Below are 12,500 nucleotides of genomic sequence, written 5' to 3'. Positions count from 1 at the left end.
GATTCCTACAGAGAAAAGATACTTGCATTTCTTCTACAAAGGTTTAATCTCTCCTTTTCTTTTTTTTGCTATATTTTTGTGTGAACCTAAACTGTACCCTTTCATATTCATTTCATATTCTTTTGTTACCTTCTGACACTAACGCAGGAGGAGGCGTCGACGGAGGAGTCTGTGGTCCTGCAGGACGTGTCGGAGGACACCTCTGGTCTGTACAAGTGTGAGGTGATGGGCGAAGGTCCCTCCTTCCGCACCGCCGTCGCCAACAAGACCATGACCGTCGTGAGTAAGTAGAAAACGAGTCCTTAATTGTTGCATGTCTTCTATACTGCGTATTACGGTTCTGGTATATATATATATATATATATATATATATATATATATATATATATATATATATATATATATATATATATATATATATATATATATATATATATATATATATATATATATATATATATATATATATATATATATATATATATATATATATATATATATATATATATATATATATATATATATATATATATATATATATATATATATATATATATATATATATATATATATATATATATATATATATATATATATATATATATATATATATATATATATATATATATATATATATATATATATATATATATATATATATATATATATATATATATATATATATATATATATATATATATATATATATATATATATATATATATATATATATATATATATATATATATATATATATATATATATATATATATATATATATATATATATATATATATATATATATATATATATATATATATATATATATATATATATATATATATATATATATATATATATATATATATATATATATATATATATATATATATATATATATATATATATATATATATATATATATATATATATATATATATAGCGCAGGACCATGAGTGTCTTAAATCAGTGTAGTAGTACTAATAAGTACCAGAAGATGGATAAAACTTTACAACTGCCAGAAAGGGGACTAATATTTCATTAGAACTAGTGGAAAAGGGATTAAAATTTTACTAGGACGAGGAGAGAGAGGACTAAAATCTTACAAGAAGGACCGAAAAGACTAGAATGTTATTACGATAAGTAGGAAATTTGTCAATCTAACTTTCCTTAAAATAGATAATACCAAGCAAAATCTGAATTTTATACATTCAAATACTACATTTGAGGAAAACAGTTTATGAGTAGGTCATCAATCACGTAGTACCTGCACTGAGAACGAAGTGCAAGTCATACGAGAGACTGAACATTAAGAACTTACTTTAATAACTACCACAGATACAGACAGGAAACCAAAAACAGTAACTTTGATCTTTGAAGAGGAACACCTGAGACTTTAGCCTTTATGCAGGGAGAAGAATCTTGTCTGAATTAGGAATGTTTCATGAAATAATAACACGAGGATTTGACGTCCGCTAGGGTTTCTGGGACAATCTGAGACAAGCGTGGCCCTCATGAATAAGAGAGAGAGAGAGAGAGAGAGAGAGAGAGAGAGAGAGAGAGAGAGAGAGAGAGAGAGAGAGAGAGAGAGAGAGAGAGAGAATGACTAACGTATGTATCATGTTTTGCTTTAATTATCGTACCGACACAAGAAAAGACGATCCGACGTTTCACTAAATAGATCTGATTATTGGAAGTTTAAACAAAGTGGACTCGCTTACGTGGAATTCTTCTTTTCTTCAAACTTTAAAGATGAGACTCGTGTGTGCGGGGTTGCGTAATTTCCCAAGTTTTCTCAAATTCGTTTTTTTTTCTATTCCATCGTTCCTGGAGACGATGTTAGCAAAATATCAGAAGTTAGAGTATTGGTGATTGATGGTTGATGTCATCATTTCTCTCTCTTCTTCTCTCTGACACACACACACATACACATTAGTTTCATTAGTCAGACACTAGAATTACATCTTAGTCTCGTAGTCTTTCACTACACTAACATTCTTACAGTGGAGAACTTGTCTTTGTATTGTTTGTTTGTGTGTATCTATTAAGTTGCTGGCATTGGCTGAACGAGAGGCTTGTGGTAGGCTCGGCAGGTCTTTGAGTAGACACATGGCGCGCTGCTCTATGTAAGGTTTCTAAGAGTCCATATAAGATATTGCGGCAACTATTCGAAACAACTTATTGTCTGAAAACCATGAATCCCTTGAAGTGATCGTTCCCTGCAGATTGCACACGGAAGGGAAAAATTGCTTGATATAATCTGAGGTTTCGTGTAAAATGAGAAACAAGGCACGCAGCAGATGAAGTGCTGTAAATAATAGCAGGAACAAGGCACGTGGCAAATATTATTTCTTTGTTTAATTGAAGTTTTTCTTGTCTTTCTTGTCATTCGTCAGTCCCGCCGAGAAAGGTGGAAATCCTGGCGCAGTCTCAGCCCGACCCGCCCGTGTACCACGTGGGCGAGACGATACACCTCAACTGCACCGCGATGGCCGCCAAGCCCCGCGCCACCCTCACTTGGAAGATTGATGATGTGCCGGTAGGTCACGTGTTCTACTCTTCCCTTTTCCTTTCCTATTCGTTTTTTTTTTTTTTTTTCAATCTTGAGTCTCCATCAGCGTGTGGTGTGCGGTGTGTGGTGTGTGGTGTGTGGTGTGTGGGTGGAAAGTACGAGTCTCACTCAGTCAACAAGGGCGAGGGAGAGTTTTTATTGGCTTTTCCCTCCTCTCTATCCCTCCCTGCAGGTTGAGGGTCATCACGTCCTGCGTCTCCCTGATTACGAGGACCAGCGGGGCCGCATCACCTCCACTCTTAACCTGGCCTGGGACCCTCCGGCCTACTTCCGCAGCAACGTGGCCAAGGTGGTGTGCCACGCGGTGGTCGGCGGCCACACCACCATCGCCACTAAGGACATCTACCTCGACCCAGCCTCAAGCGCGTCACTCAATCACCTGTACGCCTCCAAAGGTGTGTGTGTGTGTGTGTGTGTGTGTGTGTGTGTGTGTGTGTGTGTGTGCAGCTTCTTCCTTTGACAAGAATTTTATATCCAACATCATTTCCTCCATATTAACGCCAGCTGAAAATAGACTGCGGGTTTCATGTGGATGTGAATGCCTTATAGTAGAGCCAAGTCTCAGTGACATCAGGCGAACACATTTTTCCGTAGAATTTTCAATATTTTTGCCTTTTTTTTTGTTTCAGTGAGCGCTATAGCAATGACTTAGAGCAGACGCGTTATCTGATGAAAATGTTTAACAAGGAAACACAAACTCGACCGGCGAACCTTATATTTGTCTCAGAATCCTTCGTACAAACTCAATTATCTCTTGACGTCACCTTTTCCTCTTTTCTCTTCCCCCCCATCGTAACTTTCCCTTTCGGATTTTTCTTTTATTTCTTTTCTCTCTCCCTACAGGATGTCAACTTTCGACCACCTGGACCATCCTCAGCCTGGTCTTCTTCCTCGTACGGCATTCACCCTAGCACTGCCAGCCGCTGACTCCCAGGTCGTGCCCATCTCATTAATTAAAGTGGATAAAACGCCATGAAATAAAGAATTAAAGAATAGTATCATGTAAGAAACGAGGTCAAGCAAAGGAAAAGAAAGTGTTTAAGCTAAAATCGAAAGAGAGGAAAAAACAAACATTCTATAATTTTTTTCTTAGGGACAAAGGGACAAGATGTAACGGAACTAGTGAATTATAAAATCACAAAATGTTAAAGGTAAAGTAGAGAGATGGGCAAAAAAAAAAACTCCATTATTTTTCCTTCGTCTCGTGTTCAGTCATAACAATTCCACGGTTTTGTTTTCCGGTTTTTGCTTCGTGTTCAGACGTAAACGATTCCTGTCTTGGCGAGGAAAACGTTACCTGCCCTAGTGTCTGTGTGTCGCTCAAAGGAATCAAGACTGCAAAAGAGATAGATAGATAGATAGATAGATAAATAGATACATTAATATATATATATATATATATATATATATATATATATATATATATATATATATATATATATATATATATATATATATATATATATATATATATATATATATATATATATATATATATATATATATATATATATATATATATATATATATATATATATATATATATATATATATATATATATATATATATATATATATATATATATATATATATATATATATATATATATATATATAGAGAGAGAGAGAGAGAGAGAGAGAGAGAGAGAGAGAGAGAAAGGCCTGATGTGACACAGGATACAGAAGAGAACACGGACAAGGACACGGGTCAGTCACGCAGCGAACCCCAAACACAGCCACGTACGAGGGGGGAGTTCTGTGATGTTTCCTTCCTCCCTTTGTTTATTTTGTTGGTTCTTCTCTTCCCTACCTTCCTCCTAACGTTGTTTTCTTCCACCCAGCTTTAATGTCTCCTCACTCCACTACTCTACTCCACAACTTCTTTCCCTATGTCTGTCACTTTTTTCTTCCTAACCACATATCGCTTGCAGTGTTTGCTTCTCCCTTTCCTTTCCTTCCATCTATCCGTCTTACTGATCATTCCTCCCTGTATGTTAAGTATCAACCATTTCTAACTTAACCAGACTCTGAAATCCAACCATTACACAGCTCATTCCTTAGTTAACCAAATACCAACAAGTTACTTTCTCTTTGTTGACGATGGAGTAAAGCATCACGTGTTTCTGTGCAAGAGAAAGCATGATCTCTTTATAGATATATTGTATAATTCGTCCCTACCTAATCCTTACAGAAAATTGTTAAATGCGTGAAGAAGTCTGGCAATGTGTTTAATTCATCGATATTTATCAGAAAAATCACGGATGTCCCTTGATTTTCGCAGGAATTCGAGTACAAGTGGAAGAAAGAATGCCACTGAAGTGTCCCGAGGAGAGATGGAAGTACTAGATTCTTGCACTGGAGAGCCGGACAAACCAAACTGTGTATTGCATAAACCGTAAAGAAATGTGAGGACGCAAATATTCAAACAGGCGCTTCGAATGAATGTTGTCTCTACAAATGATGCTAAATGAATTCCGAAATGAAAAGATCAAAGTGTTGGAAAATGTTAACGAGAAAACAATTGTTGAAAATTCTAATAGTGCGTTTATGAGAAAGGAATTAATGGACTGCAGTGACAGGAACTTCCTCTTCTTATGTATCAGCGACTAACTGAATAATGAGGATGGTGATATGAAAGAATGAAATTTAATTAACAGACGCAAAATGCTCCATTATATGCTAAGACAATGTAAATTAGTATTTAAAAACATAGATAAATATTTCGCAATGCTAGACATCAAAAGGGAAGTTGCGAGTATGATCCAGGCTCACGGTAATTACTCAGCGGGAGAAGTAGCGCTTTCTTATGACCCTAGACGGCGCTATTTGATCTTGTTGTGACACCATGACTCTTACATGCTTTCCTCCGCAACACGTGACAGGGACGCGAAAACTGACTAGTGAAGGAAGACGGGACCTGCTTGGTGAGGGAGCAACAAAACGCTGCTTCTTCTCACCTGTCACCTGCTTCCCTACCTGCCTCACCTATCCCGCCACAACAGGTAACCGAAACGCGCGCACACACACACACACACACACACACACACACACACACACACACACACACACACACACACACACACACACACACACACACACACACACACACACACACACACACACACACACACTAGTTATGAAGTAAACAATGTAATTCCTGCAAGTATCAACAAGATAAAATAGTGACAAAAAAATAAATCAATAACCATTGACTGTATAAACTTGAATAAAGAGACAATCAATATTAAACTCAACCATAACACAACACAAAACAACACAACACAGCACAACACAAAACAACACAACACAGCACAACACAACACAGCACAGCACAACACAACACAACACAGCACAACACAAAACACACAGCACAGCACAGCACAACACAACACAGCACAGCACAGCACAACACAACACAACACAGCGCAACACGTCATAACACATGCAACACGCCTGGCAAGGTCTTAGCTGAGGGAGAAAAATTGTGAAGACAGACTAGCGCATAAAATGTCTCTCTGAAAATTAATAATGAAAGAGAACATTGCACTCTCTCGTGAGACGTCGATAATATTAAGGTCAGTGGTGCTGTGGGAGTCTGTGAGTCGCCTGTGTGCTGTGTATTTGACCTGCTGCTGTGTGCCTCGCGTGCTGTGTATACTAAACCGTTGGCGTGAAGTGTGTGTAATGGAAAGAAGAAGAAAAATATAGTACAGTACTCTTCCTTCCGTGCTCTCCTCAGTCTCCAGTCAGCTGATACACTATGAATTCATCAATGGCCAAGTTTCTTAAGGAGAATGTCAGCAGACTGGAGGAACTTAAGACAGGGGAAGGTAAAACAGCGGTAGTGAGTGCAGTTAGGCTTTCAAGACTTCTAACCAAGACTGTACCGACGTACCCACCACCCGCAGCTGCTCAAAGAAACCTATAAACGAAAAAAAAGTAGAAAAAAATATATAGAAAAGGGAAAAAATCCATTCTTTTATATTTAAAAAGAAGAAAAAACCTGGAAAAAGAGGGGAGAAAAAAGAAGGGAGAAAATATTAGTGGCTTATATATATCCTCATTTCATTTTACTTCTTTTTAATCCATGTATGTTTTTTTTTCTAACTCTCATTCAACGCATGACGAAGACGCAGGTGAAGGATGAGGAAGAAGAGGAAAAGAGCTTCAAACATCCACTGTCTCGCCTGGTCATGTCCCCCGAAGTCTGTCTCGCCCCTCCTAGCATTACGAATTAAAAGCCATAGATCAAATATAAAAAATCTATGTATTTCAGGTGTTTCAATTTATTCACCGCTTGAATGAGAGAGAGAGAGAGAGAGAGAGAGAGAGAGAGAGAGAGAGAGAGAGAGAGAGAGAGAGAGAGAGAGAGAGACAGAGAGATATCAGAAGGAAGTAAGAATAAGATCAGGAAGAGAAAGAAGGAAGGAAAGGTAAACAGGAAAACAGAAATGGAAGTGGAAAAAGGAGGAGGAGGAGGAAGAGGACGAGGAGCACGAGGCGTTGCTGATTAGTGAGGTCACGGGGGAAGTCGCCCAAACTTGTCAGAAGTCCTTAGTGACGGCGAGCAAAGTTTCATGATTGCTCAAAAAGGTGTCGAGGAGAAGAGTCTCGCCTCTAAAAATGTGAGTATCTATACTGCAAATTTATAGCCCAAGTCGCTGGCAAACGACGACGAAAAAAAAGAAAGAAAAAATGTTTGAGGTTACAACTTAATTCTTTTTCGCTGACAAAATCAACAAACCCGAACGAAAAAAGCAAGAAAAACGAAAACATGTGTTGTAGACGTGTTAGAGATGTGATAAAATGAATGATGCTTTTAGAATCACATGAAAAGTAGACAGAAAATTAGAAGTATAACTGTCTGATGTTTTTACACAACAGTAAAATACCAGAAGGAATAATTGAAGGAAAAAAAAAAATAAGACCAGGAAGACGAACAGTAATTTATGATGTAATAAAAGACACGTTTAACAACTGAATTAAAAGTAAATATTTAGAAAAGAGATACTTGTCAATTTACATCATTAGATGAAATTAAAATGAAATAAGTGTAAACGTAATTCATTTAAGAGTTTTTTAAGCTCAGTGAAAAAAAATAGGCAGAAAAAGAAGAGAAAATAATGAATGACATGAAAGTCAATGTATATGAATTTATGGTGAATGGATTTACAATATTTTCAGATAAAAGCTAAAGAAAAAAGCACATAAAAGTCTCCCATAACTATTCAATGACAAAAATTAAAGTTAGTCAATTATCGCACCTGGGAATACATTTTTAATTACCACGTACAACAAATATCTGAAAGAATGAAGAAAAGAGGCGATTGAAAGATAAATGAATGAAACCAGTATAAGACAACACGAGCTGTACAAATACGTCTATAGAGTCATGATGATGACTGAAAATATTGTCATCAGTAGAATAATTGAAAATTTAGATAATTGGAAAGGAAGTGATATAAAGTAAAGGAGACAGTGGATATAGTGAAGGCAATGAGGAATATAGAGATGAAGGAAATAAGTTCAACGATGGGGAAAAAATAAGGCATATATATAATGAAACAAAAAAAGAAAAATGTAAACAGTAGAAACGGAAAACATGAACAACGGCTACATTGAAGTTAGAAATAAGGGAACAAGTGCTTAGATAATAAAGAAATAGAACATAGGAGAAAACAAGACTATAACATAAAAACAAAAAAATAATATATATTTTCCTTTAGTTTAGAGTTTTCTTTTTGATGTAGGAAAGAGGACCAGCCAAGGGCAAAAAAAAAAAAGATAAAAGGAAAAGGTCCACTTGAGTGCTGGCTGCAAGTAAATCTGCGGTTATACACGACCATTTCAAAAGGCAGACGACAAATTCAAACACCAATATAACTTTCCTACACAAGAAAAAACTAAATAAACAATTACTAAAAAAAAAAAAAAAAGATAACACGTACTTGCTCACTTTTAAAACACTCAGCGGAAGAAAGAATCCAATGAGAGGAACCAAGATTACGAGACATCTCTTAACCGGCGAGCCATTAGGTGGGAGGGACGAGACAGAAGGAGATAAAGAGGGAAGGAAGCGTTGAGAAATGAGAAAACCGCAGGATCTTGCCTGAGCGATGAACGACGGAGGGGAGAAAGTATTGCCATTAGATATGAAGAGAGAGAGAGAGAGAGAGAGAGAGAGAGAGAGAGAGAGAGAGAGAGAGAGAGAGAGAGAGAGAGAGAGAGAGAGAGAGAGAGATGGTGGAGCAGGCGGCCAGCAGTGGGTTGGAGGCTCGCTTTAGGTGTTTCATTATTCAATTATTGCGTCTCCAGAGGCAGAGAAATTAGTGGGTTCATCGACTGTCCTGGACGCGTGCCGCAGTGCGTGAGGGGAGCAGGGGAGCAGACAGAGGGGACAGACAGAGGAACAAGGGAGGGGAGCAGGGCAGAGGAGCAGCCAGGGGAACAGGGCAGGGGAGAGAGGTGTAGGGTAAAGAAGAGGGAACATTTAGAATTGGATGGCAGGGAGCAAAGGGTCAAGAAATACGTGGAAATGGGGAAAAGAAAGGGTAAAGGTAATAGGAGGAGGAGACAATGGGATTAACGTGAGAAAAAAAAAACTAGTGCGGGAAGAAATAGGAGAGGAAGAGAGAGATGTGAGAGAGAGAGAGAGAGAGAGAGAGAGAGAGAGAGAGAGAGAGAGAGAGAGAGAGAGAGAGAGAGAGAGAGAGAGAGAGAGAGAGAGAGAGAGAGAGAGAGAGAGAGAGAGAGAGAGAGAGAGAGAGAGAGAGAGAGAGAGAGAGAGAGAGAGAGAGAGAATCTATAATGTAATTAGATCAATTTATCATAATTATTACTAATGAAAGAGAACACACTTAAAAACATGAAATGAAAAAAGAAATATAAAAGCGAAGAATGAAGTTGCTATGAATAAGGCAAAAATTACTTTAACCTTCGTACTTCCATCACTTTTAATTTGACTGATCTTTGCCGTTCACTCATTAATCAGTCAAAACATATTAGCTGAACCGAAGTGCCAGTGATCAAGCTCCTTTCACTACAACACATTTAATTTCATAACTTACAATGTCAACTGAATTTTCTTCCTCCCCTTATCTACTTTCTATCTATCTTACTATTACTGGTTTTCTTACTTGCATGTTCCTTCACAGACACTTACTTACTTACTTACTTATTTTTCACTCGAATTTGCACTTAAGGGTGAACGAGAATACTAAGAAAAGTGAAGAAGAAAAGAAACTCTCAGGTAACCATTATCCAATACACACACACACACACACACACACACACACACACACACACACACACACACACACACACACACACACACACACACACACACACTTACTCACACACACACTCAGCTTGTTTTTTTTTACCTACGTAGCAATTTTTTCACAATTATTTTATGCACATACATATTTATTTTTTTCTTTAATTTTTTTTACGTTAAAATTAAAAAAGAGAGATTTACATGAATCCAACTCTCTCTCTCTCTCTCTCTCTCTCTCTCTCTCTCTCTCTCTCTCTCTCTCTCTCTCTCTCTCTCTCTCTCTCTCTCTCTCTCTCTCTCTCTCTCTCTCTCTCTCTCTCTCTCTCTCTCTCTCTCTCTCTCTCCACGCTCGTACGTACGCCTCTGTGATCCGAGTGACGCTACATTATTAATAGTCCCCCCACTCCTACTCCGTGTAATAAATGAGTACAGAAAAACACAACATTTCTCTTGCTTCACTAATGTTATTTAACGCGGTGTGTGCACTGGGTCGAGAGAGAGAGAGAGAGAGAGAGAGAGAGAGAGAGAGAGAGAGAGAGAGAGAGAGAAAGAGATTTGAATGTTTTATAACCATCAAAGTTACATAATATTTTAAAGTATTTATGGTTTCGTTCTTCAAAATAAAGATGAATATTTCAAAACAATTCAACTGCAGCGGTATTATTTCTTCTCCATACAGATATTTTCTTTATTTTTTTCTTCAGACCACACAATCACTATAAAATTTCATAACAAAATATAAATCAAATAAGTCTCGGAGATAAATGTAAAATAGTTATACAAAAAAACAAAAAAAAAACAAAGCAAATGATCATCACAGAATAGAATGAACATAAGGAAAGAAAAGAGTGAGAAGAAATGATAAAGGTAAATGAATACATGATTAGACGGAGATGTGAAAAAAAAGACCATCAAAGAATGCAGGAAAAATATGAAGACTTTTAAGGGAGGAGGAAAGAAAAGTCTAGACGAAGAAAAATATGAGTTCACGCACACACAATTATATATATATATATATATATATATATATATATATATATATATATATATATATATATATATATATATATATATATATATATATATATATATATATATATATATATATATATATATATATATATATATATATATATATATATATATATATATACACACACACACACACACACACACACACACACACACACACACACACACACACACACACACACACACACACAAACTGAAAATAGAAAACACACACACACACACACACACACACACACACACACACACACACACACACACACACACACACACACACACACACACACACACACACACACACACACACACACACACACACACACACACACAGAGAGAGAGAGAGAGAGAGAGAGAGAGAGAGAGAGAGAGAGAGAGAGAGAGAGAGAGACTTAGTGGTAAGCGTAAAAGCAAAACAAAAACTAAACTCGTCGCGGTCGTCCACTATCGAGTCAAGCCATTGATCTTCCCATGTGAGAGAGAGAGAGAGAGAGAGAGAGAGAGAGAGCGCCAGCTGGCCTGCAACAATCCCAGCAGCAGACAGTGCCATACGTGTCCATCAGTTCGGCGTGACTGGCATCCTGTCTGCCTTTCAGGTGTAACAGGTGGAAATGAGCCTCACTGTGACAGATTGCGAAGTCAAGGTCACTGTTATTCCGATACGAGAAGACATGAAAAAGTTCTAAATTTTACATGACAAAAAAGACTACACGTGGGTGGTGTTTAGAGTTGCGTGTGAAGTGAGTGATCATGCTCTGAAGCACGCACTCTCATACATATACACGCTCATGCACACCCACATGGACATACACCTACACGCCCACACACACACACACACACACACACACACACACACACACACACACACACACACACACACACACACACAGACACACACCTGCATGTACACATTTACATGCATACTGTCGACAAGTCAATAATCAAGTTTTATGAACGCATTATCTGACTATAACACTGCGTGCGGTCAGCGTTCTAAGTTATGCGCTATGAATAGTTAAAATAATTAGATACGCAATCAATTTTTTTATGCACTGCGAAGTTTTATTAGTTGTAGAGCATTACCAATACCTCACAATAGTACATCAACACCTGCACTTAATGTAACAATAATCATGCAAGCTTCCAGTTTTGCACGGATTTCTAATATAAGCACTACAATATCGACCCATTATACATTTTATGTGAAATAATATTCTTCTGGACTTTATTACATTCTGAATTAAATCATTTATTTTTAATTCATCTGAATTTTAAAGAATTGCTAAGATATCCAGCTAAATCTAGAACAAAGACACTACAAATACCATACTAAACCTACACTTCCATAAAAGTCCTTGAGGATCCTTACTCTCTTCGGCTCACCTTATGGCATTATGGAAGAGTTAGTTACCTTTGCTTTCTTTCTGTGCATCCTTTTCTTGATGTGCCCCAACCATCTACTCATCTTCCATTACATAACAGCGAACCGCACACCATTTCCACTGGCCAATATCCTAAACGCCTTTAAATTCGTCAAGTAAACAAAGGTCAGTTTGTTTAATCTTTTGAGAAGCCGGTGGTGTATTTGATGAGGCAAGTTATTTTTAGGCCGTCTTCTTGCGACAT

The 12,500-nt window shown here is 37.2% G+C and overlaps 1 protein-coding gene across 2 annotated transcripts in view; it reads left to right on the top strand.

Moving 5' to 3' along the window:
* LOC123511642 (cell adhesion molecule 1-like) overlaps positions 1-6,842 on the top strand; it is a 30,609-nt gene extending 23,767 nt beyond the window's left edge. The window contains exons 4-9 of one of the 2 annotated variants that reach the window (XR_006676878.1): positions 148-283; positions 2,397-2,539; positions 2,745-2,967; positions 3,416-3,506; positions 4,854-5,574; positions 6,709-6,842. Coding sequence is in view for 1 of the 2 variants with exons in the window: in XM_045267672.1 (XP_045123607.1) it covers positions 148-283; positions 2,397-2,539; positions 2,745-2,967; positions 3,416-3,483 (570 nt within the window). In the remaining variant the exon portion in view is untranslated. Of the gene's footprint in view, positions 1-147; positions 284-2,396; positions 2,540-2,744; positions 2,968-3,415; positions 3,507-4,853 lie in introns of both variants that reach the window. The other variant, XM_045267672.1, reaches the window with a different exon arrangement.
* Positions 6,843-12,500: the final 5,658 nt, after the last annotated feature.

The sequence above is a fragment of the Portunus trituberculatus genome, chromosome 31 (genome assembly GCF_017591435.1).
Source record: "Portunus trituberculatus isolate SZX2019 chromosome 31, ASM1759143v1, whole genome shotgun sequence".
Classification (NCBI taxonomy): Eukaryota; Metazoa; Arthropoda; class Malacostraca; order Decapoda; family Portunidae; genus Portunus; species Portunus trituberculatus.
Note: the sequence above shows the minus strand (reverse complement) of the source record. Positions and strands in the feature narration are given on the sequence as shown.